The 13,138-nt window shown below is 45.8% G+C and overlaps 1 protein-coding gene across 1 annotated transcript; it reads right to left on the bottom strand.

The window, feature by feature from the left end:
- Positions 1-2,289: 2,289 nt before the first annotated feature.
- Positions 2,290-12,307, bottom strand: RAE1 (ribonucleic acid export 1). Its single transcript, XM_061562358.1, has 13 exons — positions 12,153-12,307; positions 11,595-11,686; positions 10,814-10,918; positions 9,726-9,818; positions 9,501-9,587; positions 8,964-9,050; positions 8,678-8,749; positions 7,709-7,816; positions 6,465-6,571; positions 5,406-5,475; positions 3,875-4,069; positions 3,242-3,327; positions 2,290-2,493 (listed from the first exon to the last, which is right to left on the bottom strand). The coding sequence occupies exons 2-13, from the start codon at positions 11,676-11,678 to the stop codon at positions 2,487-2,489; spliced, it is 1,101 nt and encodes a 366-aa protein (XP_061418342.1). The 5' UTR covers positions 11,679-11,686; positions 12,153-12,307; the 3' UTR covers positions 2,290-2,486.
- Positions 12,308-13,138: the final 831 nt, after the last annotated feature.

Genomic DNA, 13,138 nt, shown 5'->3' with positions numbered 1-13,138 from the left:
TTACTACACTAACCTTACCCACTTGAGCCAGGAATTAATCTTACCCATATCCCTATCCCCACAACTAATTACCAACTCGTCATACATATAACCCTAACCACACAAGCCAAAAAGAGCCTATCCCTTAAACATACTGGTCAATCAAACCCTATCCCTACCTCTACCTCAAACCTTAACGATTAGCCAACCAGACTCTAGCCCAACCACGATACCACTTACCCTAACCAGTCACCGATCCTATCCCAAACCAAATACAAGCCCCACCTCTGGTACCTTAATTTCTGTCATCCTAAGCGTTTTAACAATTTAGAAATTGTAATCGGCTACACTTCGTAACGTTGGATAGACACATAATTGCGAGAAATTAACAGCGGCACGCCAGTGGAGAAACTCACCTACGCCAAAAGAACATGACATTTCTAGTTGGTTCAGGGCTGCGAATGGTGAGAAGCGTCACCCCAATGCTCACAAGTTAATATTCTTTGACAATGATACAAGTATTGCCTTGTGGCAGCTTGGCTTAGTGTGGGTATGTTCCTCAGCTTCGTAATTAAGCCCCGACAAAAATGAAGGGCGTGCAAATTGAACACTTACTGGTTGGAGACTAATCTAAAATGTACCCAATCTAAAGTTTGTGTGCAGTTCACAACCCATATCACAATAAGCAAAATGACAGTTGATTCTGAGTTTGGGTCACTGTTAGTAGAAATACACCAGAGTTTTTATAGGTCATGTTAATATGCCACCTTAGTGGGCTCTCACGGGCTAAAGGATTTATCATTGCTGTTCTTCAAGTGCAAAACTTATACTCGTACACCGATTTGTTACGAAAGGCCAGAACACGGCAACATTTTTGGCTGTGGAATCCTTCCCAGCTCTGCACGTTTTTAGCTCTGGCTCAAGTTGATTAGTCGGGTCGTATCTGTAAATTTGACCCAGTCACACATTACATTGTCGTCCGCTTGTGCTTAGCCGACCGATCAAAACCACCCACTTGTGAATTAACACTTTTTAGTGAAGCTTTGTGCTGGTAATTAAAATGTACAAAGCACAAACATGTGGCTGGCAGAATTCGCAGTACTTAAAACTTTTATTCGTGCAAAGTCCAACAGCAAAAGCTAGCAAGGAACAAGTCTATTTTAACTGTTGTTTTATGGCTTACAGTTAATGAGTTCAACATTTTGTTGAATTCCATGTGCAAGTCTTTGGCACAGTTCAAGTATATAAAACGAATCTAATTAGTGCAGTTATATTTGAAACTTAATGGGTTGAAGTGTATAAAATACAAACGAGACAAAAATCCCCCATATAGCCTCAACAGACTGTAGGAGCAAGTACTGTTAGCGAGCACTTATGAAGGTCGGCACGCCACACAAGGGGTAAGTGGCCAGCACCACGCACGGTCGCCTTTATCACCCGTGGTCCCTGATATACGTCACCCCGATATACGTCGTTTCGCACTCACATCGCCGGCTTTGAGGAACACAACGTAAAACTTCCCCGCATCTACGGCGTTTTCGATTCGGTTCAGCCGAGCCAAGTCGACAACATTGTGCGTGGCTGTGGCGTGGTTAGCGCGCTGCGCTACGAGCCTGGCGAGCCGACTTCCATTCCCGGGCACGGCTAACAGGAGTGACGATTTTTATTTTCGATTCGGCTCACTTGAACTTGGCTGAGGGGGGCGGGACGTTTTGTACAACTCGTGCACGCGCCACCATCTTCTCAGTCCCATCGTGCTCGCTGTAATCGGTGCAGACTTTATCGCAGAATATCGTCACAACGCTTCAACACAAATAATTCACCCAAAGTGAGATCTTACAAATTTTAGGTTCAATCTTTTAAAATGCTGTTTAAGATTGAGCTTTTTACACTAAAATGTTTAAAATGTCTATTAAAAAAAAACTTTTAAAACCATACAGGGCTGCTTCGAAATGCTCGTAAAATGGTTTTCAAATAAGTGTTTAATGGTGTTTGAACTTGTGAACATTATGCATTGTGAAGTATAGTACATGTACAGTACGTATTTTGGTTGCTATTTATTCTGGGAGAAAATTCCCAGTTTTACATGATTTCGTAATAATTCTCAACTTTCCAGCCCCGAACCCCGACTTTTATCGGAGACCCCCCTTGTACTCGAGGTTGACTCGATCTTGGGGAGGCCCAGGACCAGTTCCGATTGATCGAGAGCAGGAATTGAACCCAGGTTGCTGGGTTCGTAGCGCAGCCCGTTAACTGCTGCACTACCGCTCCCAGCATAACACACACATGCACAAAAATCCCAAGTGAAAGTAGTTTTATAACAAATGTTTATTCGTAGCATGAATTGAGGATGATTTACAATAAGGACATGACTGATGTGCAAAGGGATTTAGAACTGAAATACAACCAAAGAACGCTAAAATTGAGTTGTGTGCCAGTGGCGTTTGCGTAAAGCAGTCTTTGAATCCAACACCACAGGAAAGCATTGAAGAATCTTCCCAAGGCCTTCAAATCCTGCAAGCAGAAGACAACAGTTGACGCGAACATTTTTACTCGTGGCCAATTGCATCGGAGCTCACAATCTAAGCCTTAGACATGGGGGCAACCATTGGCCACTTGCACATCATTTCTTAAGGTTAATTTGCAACTTTGTTCACACTGATTTACATTGCAAACTAAGGGAAAATATCACTTCGTAGTTATAGAACCGACCACACAGGGCTTGCCAGATGTTTAAGGCATGGGGCTGCGAGGTGGCCAGTGGATGGCAGTGATGAGTCACCCCCCTCCAGAGGTCGCAACCGGGTACCCGGTACCCGTACCCTACCCGATACCCGGCTACCCGTACCCGGCCAGGTACGGGTACCCGTTTGCGACCCTGGTGCGGCCGGGTACGGGTAGGCCGTGAGTCACTGGTGAGTAATCGTTTGTCACTCATTTCGGGTAGGGTACGGGTAGCGTACGGGTACCCTTACCCGGCCGGGTACGGGTACCCATTTGCGACCCTGGTGTGGCCGGGTACGGGTAAGGAATCAAAACCAGTTTGCGACCTCTGCCCCCCCCCCCTCATAAGCATCGCGCGATTTCTCTGGTTTGAGATTTCCAATTTCCTCTCACACAAAGCCCAACACTCACGAATGGTATTGTTTCCCAAAATTGAAATGCAGTACTCTTGAGACCGAATTGAGGTTCAGTTGAGGCTTACTTGGGTATATAACTTGTCAACAATAATGCAAGTAAGTATTTTGTGCAAGTCACAAACCCCTTTTTTGTTCTGGGCTTCAGCTCCTCCGTGGCACTCCTAAGAAAGATGTAGTTCTTCTTCTGTGGGCTATAGTACTCGTGACCCTGACAACACCAAGGACAGACAAACAAAAGGGTTATGAATGAAAGATGGAACCAGCCCCCACAATAAACAATAAATTCAACAGCTTTCGTCGATACACGGCTAGCTTGTATCCCCGGTCTGTCTGACATGAGCTTTAAGTTGTCATATCGATTTTTTTTTACTTTAAAGTCTCAAGTGAGCCACAAGGATACATTGACACAACAAGACGTTTCGAGACTTTCATCCAGAACAGATCGTGGCTGATGATACATTACAGACACGGTAATGGCTATTTAAGCTCATGGAACATTGAAGACTGTGCGAATGAGAGAAAACGTACGAGACAAAACAGGCAGCACACACGACTGAAATAAAAAACTGGACCAAAAAACTAATTGGTTTTCGAATCTGATAGCAAGCCTAAATAGTGGCAATTCATCGTGTCGCGACAGATAATCCTTAAACGCCTAGCTTCGTCTTGAAACGATCCGAGAGACTGAACAGCGGAGCGAGCGCATGCACACACGTAACAACACAAGGGCTTCTGGTAAGGGCAGATGAACTGACCTTGGACCAGTCGTAGCTGGAGGAATAGGCGAAGATGTTGCCATTGTTGTTGATGGAGCAGGCCGTGATGGGCTGATCCAGCTGCTCGGAGGTTTTCAGCTTGGTCCGCGCGTCCTTGTCCCAGAAGCTGAAACGGCCGTCGGAGCCCACCGTCGCTAGCGTGCCGTGCACTGGGTGGAATGCAATTCCGTTGACCTTGTGACACGAAAAAGCAACACGCGCGGACCGGGTGAATGACAGATTCAATTAGATAAGCTCTGCGTGCGTACGCATTTATGTTGAACTTCTTTCGAACCCGTATGTAGCCAACCGTGCTTATCGGAGGTCAGCTTGGTTAGCATCAACTGGCCATTACAGGAGCTATTGCTCTACAACAGGCCAACCTGTAACAGGCCAAGAACCAAAAGGTATCCATGAGTTCTGCAAAGAGTCAACTATATATGTGTGTGTGTGCATATATACTGACAGTTTCCAGCACAGGAGAAATTGATCATTCTATGTTATGCCCCTTCGATAGACCCGGATGTGGGTGTATTTAAAGCCGCATGTGGGCTCAAGAGATGCCAGTTGGCCACCGCTGCTCTATAGCAATGGCCTGTAGATACTATTATGACCACTGTTAAGACCTTTTCCCAACATTTCTTCGTTTTGCTTTTTTTTTCTCTCAATTGTATGAGAGCAGCAAGTGGAATGGTGGCACAATCGTTAGCGCTCTTCATGTTATAAACTTTGTTACTGGAGTTTAATTGCCGGTCATGGCTAAGTGGTGAGTTATATCCGAAATTATACCGAGCCTTCCCTTCACCAACCTGCACTGACCAGTGTGGTGAAGTATGGTCAAACAGCTTTCATATTGGGACACTGCACGAGGAGGCCTTCATCCAGCAATACTGACAGACAGCTGTATATATAGCTGTGATATCAATGTTACGTGATGAGATATAAAAAGAGGTATGCATTTGTAACTCCCGCAGAAAGCAGTGAAACATTACCTTCTTTCCAAAAGCCCCAGAAATTGTAATCGCAGAACTAATTTTAACCGTCCCTTGCAATTTTCACATGGCCAGCAGGGTGGTCATCGTATCACAATTAAATAAAACGTGTAACCAGTTGGAATATGACGACTCAACCAACAGTAATTGTGGATGTGCAATCACCAGTAAACAGGCTACACTGGAGAACCCTGTTACAGGTAGGAACAACAGTTCCACACTGCCCACCAGGGATTACTTGTCTGTCTGTCGTGCATAGCCACGCCCTCGATTTGTATTTCATAGAGCGCTTCAGGCGGGCTCAGCACCACGTGACTCGCCGCGTGACACGGATCGCACGAATGCGCTGTCCAACCAAGTTCCTACCTGCCCACTCCGTAGGAATGTGTTTAAATAATGGGTGGCTGACACCTGGATATGGACCCAGTTTCAGTCGAGCCAGCTCAGTACAAGTGTAATGAGGCCCCCTAAGCCAGGGACCCCCTCCGACATTCATTATGATGAACACACAAGAAAACAAACACCTTGATGGCACTCACCGCATAAATATCCTGGGGACCCGTTTGACCATTGGAGCGATGGCACTTGAATGTGAAGTTATCTTTGGCTCTGCAACAATATTTGTGAAACATGGGCAACTCGTGAGCTCGGTATTATGGCGGCCACTTTAGGCCGATGCCATCAACTCGTTTATAATCGCGGTTGCTGAGTAGAGGCCCCAAATGTATGTATGTCGACCTTCTTTCATACCGTACGCAGCCAACCGTGCTAATCGGATGTGCGGGGGAAGAACAACAAACGAAACACACACTAAACTAAAATAGCAAGTGGCCAGCAACGAACAGCACTATTTAAGGAGTATTATATATTTGGTGAACACATGTATTGAATTGGGCAGGTTTATAATAGCTTGGGAAAAGCGAAAGAAGCAGAAAGAGAAGTGGTTTGACCTGCAGTGTGGTGATTGAGACACTGTGGATGAGATGAAAAAATCAGTCCGGTAGACCGAGTGCTCAACATCGGTGGAGGAATAAATAAGTGAAGTTTATGGGAACAGTGACCATGGTAGTAGCGATATAGGAGTTATAAGGAGGCAACTGACCGCTGGTGAGCGAGTGACTGGAGCAAAATCAGGCAGTGATGGATCATCAAGTCATCCTGACTGCTTTAAATGTAATGCTATCAAGTGGTTGTGACACCTGGATTATGATAAGTTATATTCTTTGGGTCTTTCGATAAAGCCACGTAGATAAAAAATAAATATCACGACATTTTGATCGCAACACAAGCAATTGTCATCAGGTGAAAAAAAATAGCGGGAGAGCTGCAGAGGCAGGAAAAAAAAACGTGAAATTTTTATTATTTTTCTATCTACGTGGCTTTACCGAAAGACACAAAGAATATGAATTCCTGCAGTCACGAAAGCTTTAATTCAAGACAACAGTTATACATCACATTATAGTAGTAATAATTGTTCAGAGTATTAAGACGGCTTTGGCAGGGAGAAAAAAAAAAGCCAAGCATCTCTAACGCCTCCTTAGCGAGAACAGCAAGAAAGAATAGTGATAGCTCGCGCGAAAGTAGCTGTTGTCCCTTACGGGTTGGCGGGCTGGATGTACTGGATGGCTACTCTGCCCTCGATGCTGCCCAGTGCAAATCCCGTCGGCTTGTTCTGCTTGTCCATGAAAATAGCCACACAGCGATGCTGCAAATACAAACACCAGACGTCCAAGTCACATTAAGCACCACCTATGATGACTAAAAATCACAATAATTGTTGCCGTAATTGGCTTTCACCTGATTGAGTAAAGAATGAACGATAGTATACTTTAATTGGTAGACAATTTATTTTCCACTTCTCTCGGGGCTTAAAATAATGCATACCAAATCAAGGCGGGAATTATCTCGGGAACACTCTAATAGAAATTATAATTTTGTAATGTGTTTTGAAATATTTGGTCATTAAAAAAGCTGTGTACTAACTTACCCGAGTGAATAATGTGGTATTTTCTGAACACAGAACTTAAGTGTTTGCTCATAGCAAGCACAGAGATGCAATTTTAATTGGGGAGAACTTGGTGGATTGGGTGACCCCATTAAATTCTGAGCCCACTCGCACAACAGAGGCAATAAAAACGATAACGGAGGTAACAATGTAATTTTTCTAAGTATAACAATTTACAGTTCATGGCCAGTTCATTGCCGGATAAAGGCTTCACCAGGCCATGTCAGTCATGGGGTTGACCATAACTTCCTCAGTGCAAGTTCCTAAGATTACAAGGACCGGTTCAGATGTCGCTTGTCGTCGGTGTTAGCCACGGCTGATAATCAAACGGAGGTTGATGGCGCTATTGCACCAGATTCAGAGTGCAGCGTAAAGGCCACTGTGATACTGCACCCCCCCTCCTCCCGTCTCTATGCAGTAATATGCACGTATAACAGAGGTCGCAAACGGGTTTTGATTCCTTATCCGTACCCGGCCGCACCAGGGTCGCAAACGGGTACCCGTACACGGCCGTACCCTACCCGTACCCGGCCGGGTACGGGTATTAGGTACCTGATTGCGACCTCTGGGATGAAGCCATGTTGCAGGCGCGGGTGGGTTGATTCTAGGAACTTGAATTGTGAGAAGAGACAAGACGTTGGGAAATGAGTGACAAAGAGTTACTCACCAGTGACTCACGGTCTACCCGTACCCGGCCGCACCAGGGTCGCAAACGGGTACCCGTACCCGGCCGGGTACGGGTAGCCGGGTAGGGTACGGATATCGGTTACCCAGTTGCGACCTCTGACGTATAATCACTATGCACATGCAAGACACAATCTGCGGTTTGAAGCAGACCTGGTGCTTTAGTGGGGAGTCGATGCGTTTGTATTCCGAGGGCTGGTTCTCGAGCTGATACACCACGAGCCCACGCTCGGCTGTTGCCACCACAGCCATGGGGTAAACCTGAGACAAACACACACACTTTTCACTTCGACCGCACTGATATAACTACACGCATACAAGCAAGCCAACTCCACAGTGTGTGTTCATTTGTTTAATATACATTTTTATATTTTCTCCATTTCACTTCCAATCGTGCAAATGGCATTGTCACGAGACAGAATAAATTCCATTCAGAACTATCGCACAGCGGTGCGTCCCTCAGCTTTTGAGAATGGCCTGTGAAAAGACTACTTCAGACGTTCTCTGAACGGTCCCTTATTCACAGTATGCAGACCACGTCCCACTATTGTGGTGCAAGTCCTATGACAATAAATCCTACATTTGTAATACTCAGAGTTGGAATAAGTCAAATGAAGCAACAAATATATTTTCATGATGGGGCTTGTGTAGTAATTGATTACTTGGCTGAGATCATCAACTCACTATATTTGAGAATCTGTTTTAAATATCGAAGGCTGAAACTCAATATTGAACTCTGTATCTCAGTCAATTTTCACTCGATGGGAGTTCGCTCATGCTCCTCTGCTGCTCCTATGGTCTGGGACACCCTTCGCCAAGACATCTGTCCTGTTGACTCCCCCTGCCCCAGTTCAAGTCCAGGCTCAAGATGTAAATTTTTTACTCTGCCTCTGACTACTATATAAAATAAATATGCCACGTTTCTGCATAGCAATGCATTTTAGATGCTAATTGAATCCAAATTGTACTTTATCGTATCTGGTGTTCTAACGTGGAGGTATGTACCTCCTGAATCACACGGCAACCTACAGTGCTTGCATTAACAATGACTGACGGCGGTTCATCGTGTGACACGTCTAAGTCTTTGTTGGGTATCCAAAAGGCGAGTGAATGGATTCGTACCACATCAGCGCAGTAGCACCTCTCTGGCAGCTGAATGGTGAGCAAAGGGTTTGGAGTGCGCGTGTCCCAGAACTGTAGAGACAACAATGCAAACAAACCAGCAGGGATAATTATTGCACAAATAATGGCGCGACAGAAAAATAAAAGCTATAGGGTTAAGAAAAAGAAACTCGTCTGCATGTGCCACCACATTCTATTTCAGAAATTGAATATTTTGTCAGGAAGGCTTTTGGTGGACAACATGGTGAAGAATAAATGTCTCGGAAGCTTTCACAATCGCACAAACCTTTAAGCTTTTATCCCAGCTGCCTGTCATAATGCAGCTATAGCTTGGTGCCTTGATCCAATGTATTGTCTTTATTGGTCCATCATGCTGCAACACATAAAACATCAAGACGCGTTATACAAGACAACAGCACAGAAGCAATTGCAATTTTAATTAAAATAAGAGTAGGTGATATCTGTCCTATGCCCAATTTACCCAGGATGGGTCTGATCTCACCAGATCTCGGAGGCCAGGGGAATGTGTGCATGGGTGACCACTACGCAGCCAAGTTGGCATAGGTGGCAGCAGGGCTATGTGATGGCTAGCAGAGGGCAGTGAAGCAAAATCCAATGTTGTACTATGAATCTGCATGCCCATTTCTATGCGCCTTGCCTTTACCAACCGACAGTGACCAGCATGGTGAAGTATGGTCAATTACCTCCACGACCCGCTCAGCGTGGCAGTCATCCAGTACTGGATTGGCCGCAGGGTTCGACGTGTAGTATATATTTCCGTTCTACTGTTCAACTACACACAAAGAGTAAACGAACCACTGACCTGTGCAACCTGGATAGCCTGATTGCTGTTCAGATCCCACATCTTGGCCGTCTTGTCACTGGACGCAGTAAACACTTTCGTTCCATCCTGAAACAAACACACAGTGAAAATGCCTCCGTGTGCACATGAACCCACGCAGGCAGCCTCCTCGCAAAAGGGCAAAGAGAATGTAAAATCCTCGACATTGGGGGTGTATCCAGTTGAACGATGAATGATGTCACTCACGTCACTCCAGCAGACGTCCAGTATGGGCCCTGTGTGCATCTGCTGGGCCTTGGGAATGGTCTGTCCACTGTCCTGCACTTCCCAGCAGCGAACCTGCAGCGAGACAACACAGTGACGTTAAACCTGTTTGCTGTTACGATGTTTAATTGTACACGCATTGCCATTTGTCAATCCTTTGCTGGATGAGGGCCTCCTCACTCCACGGTTGGCTACGTACGGCGCGAAAGAAGTTCAACATACATACAAGAGGTCGTGGATGTTTCATCACCATGCTTGTCAGTGCAGTGAAGGCAGGAAGTATATAGAGTACCACGATTGTTTTTCTGTACTACCTTCTGATGCCCACGACTTAGCACGTTTGTCAATGACAAACGTAGCTTATATAGTGGTCAGCCATCAGAGTAAAATCCTTCAGGTAACATTTTTTTGCCATACTAGGACGTGCACTCTCCCAAACTTCCTGCGACATTGAAATGTTTGCTGGGTGGCAGTCAACCGAAATTAAAATTATCAAAGATGAATACAGCTGAATTAAGCGAATAACCAACATTAATGCAATGGTTCAACAGTCATTGGTAGCCTGAGTTGAAACCATAAACTCAGCACAAGTGAGAACCTGGTTTAATCACAGGCTGGATTCGAAGCCAGATTCTTGGTGGTGCAGCTCAGGAGTTAGAATTAAACTATAAGCTGAACTAAATTTTATTTTACCAGGTAAGGCCCACTGAGATAGCTCTTTTTCAGAAAGGGCCTGGCTATCACAAATGATAACTCAACAATGGTGGCTTAACATCATGTGGAAATGTATAGCAGCCAAATACTCTATGCGCATGTTTCTAAATGTGGAGGGGAACACTGGAGGATCTGGATAAAAATCCACACGACCACGGGGAGAGACACGAAAATTCCAAATAAATAAGCGTCAGGGTTGGGATCGAATCCACGAGCTCTTGCATACCAGGCGAGGGCATTAACATCTCGCCACTGCGGCACCTTTTAAGTTCTGACGTCTGAGCCACCGGGTCACCTCGGCTGCACTGCATCCCTCAAGGCCACAGCATGCTGCCTGCCACCACGATCTCACTCACATCATTCGCCCAGGAACCCGCGATGAGGTAGTTTCCGGGCAGAGCGGCGGGGCTGAACGACAAGCAGCTGATGCTGTCATCTGGCGGAGAAGTCACCTCGATATCCTACGAGACGGGGGTTAGCGACAGGTCAGCACTGCACGCACACGCAACGCTCCTCCATTCTAATACACTCAGTGAACCACTGACGCTTTTGCAACACATCAGGAAAATATTTTTTTAAGTGAAAATATAAAATTCAGTTTTCTTTTTCTTGCAATGGCATGAATAGCAAGACGTGTTATTCTTTTGTTCACATCAATTGTACAAAACATATCTAAAGATCTTACATATTCAGCGGTAAGAATATGCGTGTGGCTATTGAGTGCACAGGCAGTGCAATTGCACCAGGGTGCATGGGCTGGAGAGGCCCAGGTGCCGGGCCAGAGTGGAACTAGACAGTCCCCCCCACCCAACCCAATTCTTGCTTTTTTACTCCATGGACAATGCCCAATGACTCTATGCTCTTATAAAGAACGTATATTTTAATGTTCTATAGCTGAACCCATTCAGCAAAACTGATCAGCACGGGCGCGTGAAAGCGGTGACCACGGGGATGTTGCACTGCCCACGAGTAAAACAAGGCAGTACATGCGTCACTCTTCACTGCCTAAGTTCATCAAATGTCTCTCATCGGGTAACTGCAAACCCAGCGGTGGTGACGACGACGATGGTGGTGGTGGTGGTGATTGCAATTGCCGCGATCGAGGCGAAAATCGCACGCGTAGAGAAGTGTTACCACCTTCATTGGGTTGTGGTTGTCCGTAGCCGCGTTTCCAAACATCGTGTTTCCTCCAAACCCCGTGCTGGTGCCAAACAGACTCATATTTACACCTGGAAGAAAAGAGAACAACAACAACAACAACAATTAAGAGGCGAAAATGGGTGTCAGTCTGATCAATGAACCAAGGCGCCGATTGAATGGATTTCTTGGTCTCTACCGCATCACACACGCGGTTATCCTGAACGGGCAGCTTCATTATAACTCACAACGATTAATTCCAAACAAACCCCCCACATCAAACTCGCACATTTTTTGGTTGAATAATAAAATACCAGCAAATAAATACGTGCACAAAAAACATTAAAATCGCGCCGTTTCGAAAGCGTCTTTATCGGTGGCGGCGTTACGCCGACGCCGGCCTCGCCACGCGGTCGGGGGCCGCCTACGCGCTCAGGATCGGTAGCCCGACCAGGCAAGACCGGTGCTCGACCTGCGGCCTACCCGGCCTCATGTCCCGCGGGGGAAGCGACGCGATAACACGAACGGCTCGTGCGACCACCCGGGGTCCGCTCTCACCTTGACCCGCTGGGTTCGACACCGACTCCGCCGGACACGGGAACGGCTCAGGAGGCGCGAGAGACGCGCATTTGCAGCCCAAAACGAAGCACGTTTGCAGAACGTTAGAGAGCTTCGGCAGAGCTGAGCGGGAGCCGCTTCCATTGGACGGGGCAGGTCACGTGGCGTCGTGGGAGTGGGCGGAGCTTCATACCCAAATCTTTAGATTGATTCATTCATTCTCTTTGGTTCTCAGGGTTCATTCATTCGTTCGTTCATTGATTCACCCACTCACTCCACCATTATTTAATACATTAATTCGTTCATTTATTCACCCACTCACCCCACTTTTCATTAATAAATTAAATAATTCGTTCATTAATTCACTCACCTACTCACCCTTTATAAATTCAATTAATCTTCTTGGTACTTTCGGTAAAGTCACGTAGAAGGGGAATAATAAAATAATAAAAATAAAACATAATAAAATAATAAAAATAAAACATAATACAATAATTCTCACGATGTTTCGGCCACAACGCAAGCAGCCGTCCTCATGTGAAGAACAGGTCTCTCGCAGAGACAGCGTCTGAATGAGCACCACCATTCTTGGCAACGTATATTTAAGCTGGGTTGGAGGGGGAAGGGCGCCTTGACAAAGGAATTTGCATATCAAGAGGATTTGTCAAGGCTCCCTTCCCCCTCCAACCCAGCTTAAATTACGCTGCCAAGATATTAACTCACTATAACTAAACTATGTTTATATTACCAGGTAAGGCCTATTGAGCTGTATAGCTCTTTTTCAGAAGTGACCTGGCCACAAATGATAGCTCAACGAAGTGGCTTATCACGTGGGAATTAATGGCAGCCAAATACTCTAAATGTGTGATGTTGATTCTAAATGTGGAGAGAAAACCCGGAGGACCCGGAGAAACATCCATGCGACCATGGGGAGAGAGACATGCAACGTCAAGTCTCTAGGCGTCAGGGTCTGGATCAAACTCACC

The sequence above is a fragment of the Lethenteron reissneri genome, chromosome 29 (assembly GCF_015708825.2).
Source record: "Lethenteron reissneri isolate LAM-NWPU_2019-01 chromosome 29, ASM1570882v1, whole genome shotgun sequence".
In the NCBI taxonomy this organism is placed as follows: domain Eukaryota; kingdom Metazoa; phylum Chordata; class Hyperoartia; order Petromyzontiformes; family Petromyzontidae; genus Lethenteron; species Lethenteron reissneri.
Note: the sequence above shows the minus strand (reverse complement) of the source record. Positions and strands in the feature narration are given on the sequence as shown.

Bases quoted from the DNA above. Each gene is read 5' to 3' on its own strand.
- RAE1 (XM_061562358.1), bottom strand. From the start codon at position 11,678: ATGAGTCTGTTTGGCACCAGCACGGGGTTTGGAGGAAACACGATGTTT. The intron at 7,817-8,677 runs GTACGAATCCAT...TGTTTGTCTCAG, and splicing joins GGTGCTACTGCGCTGATGTG to GTTTACCCCATGGCTGTGGT. The intron at 6,572-7,708 runs GTCTGCTTCAAA...TTGTATTTGCAG, and splicing joins ACTCCCCACTAAAGCACCAG to CATCGCTGTGTGGCTATTTT.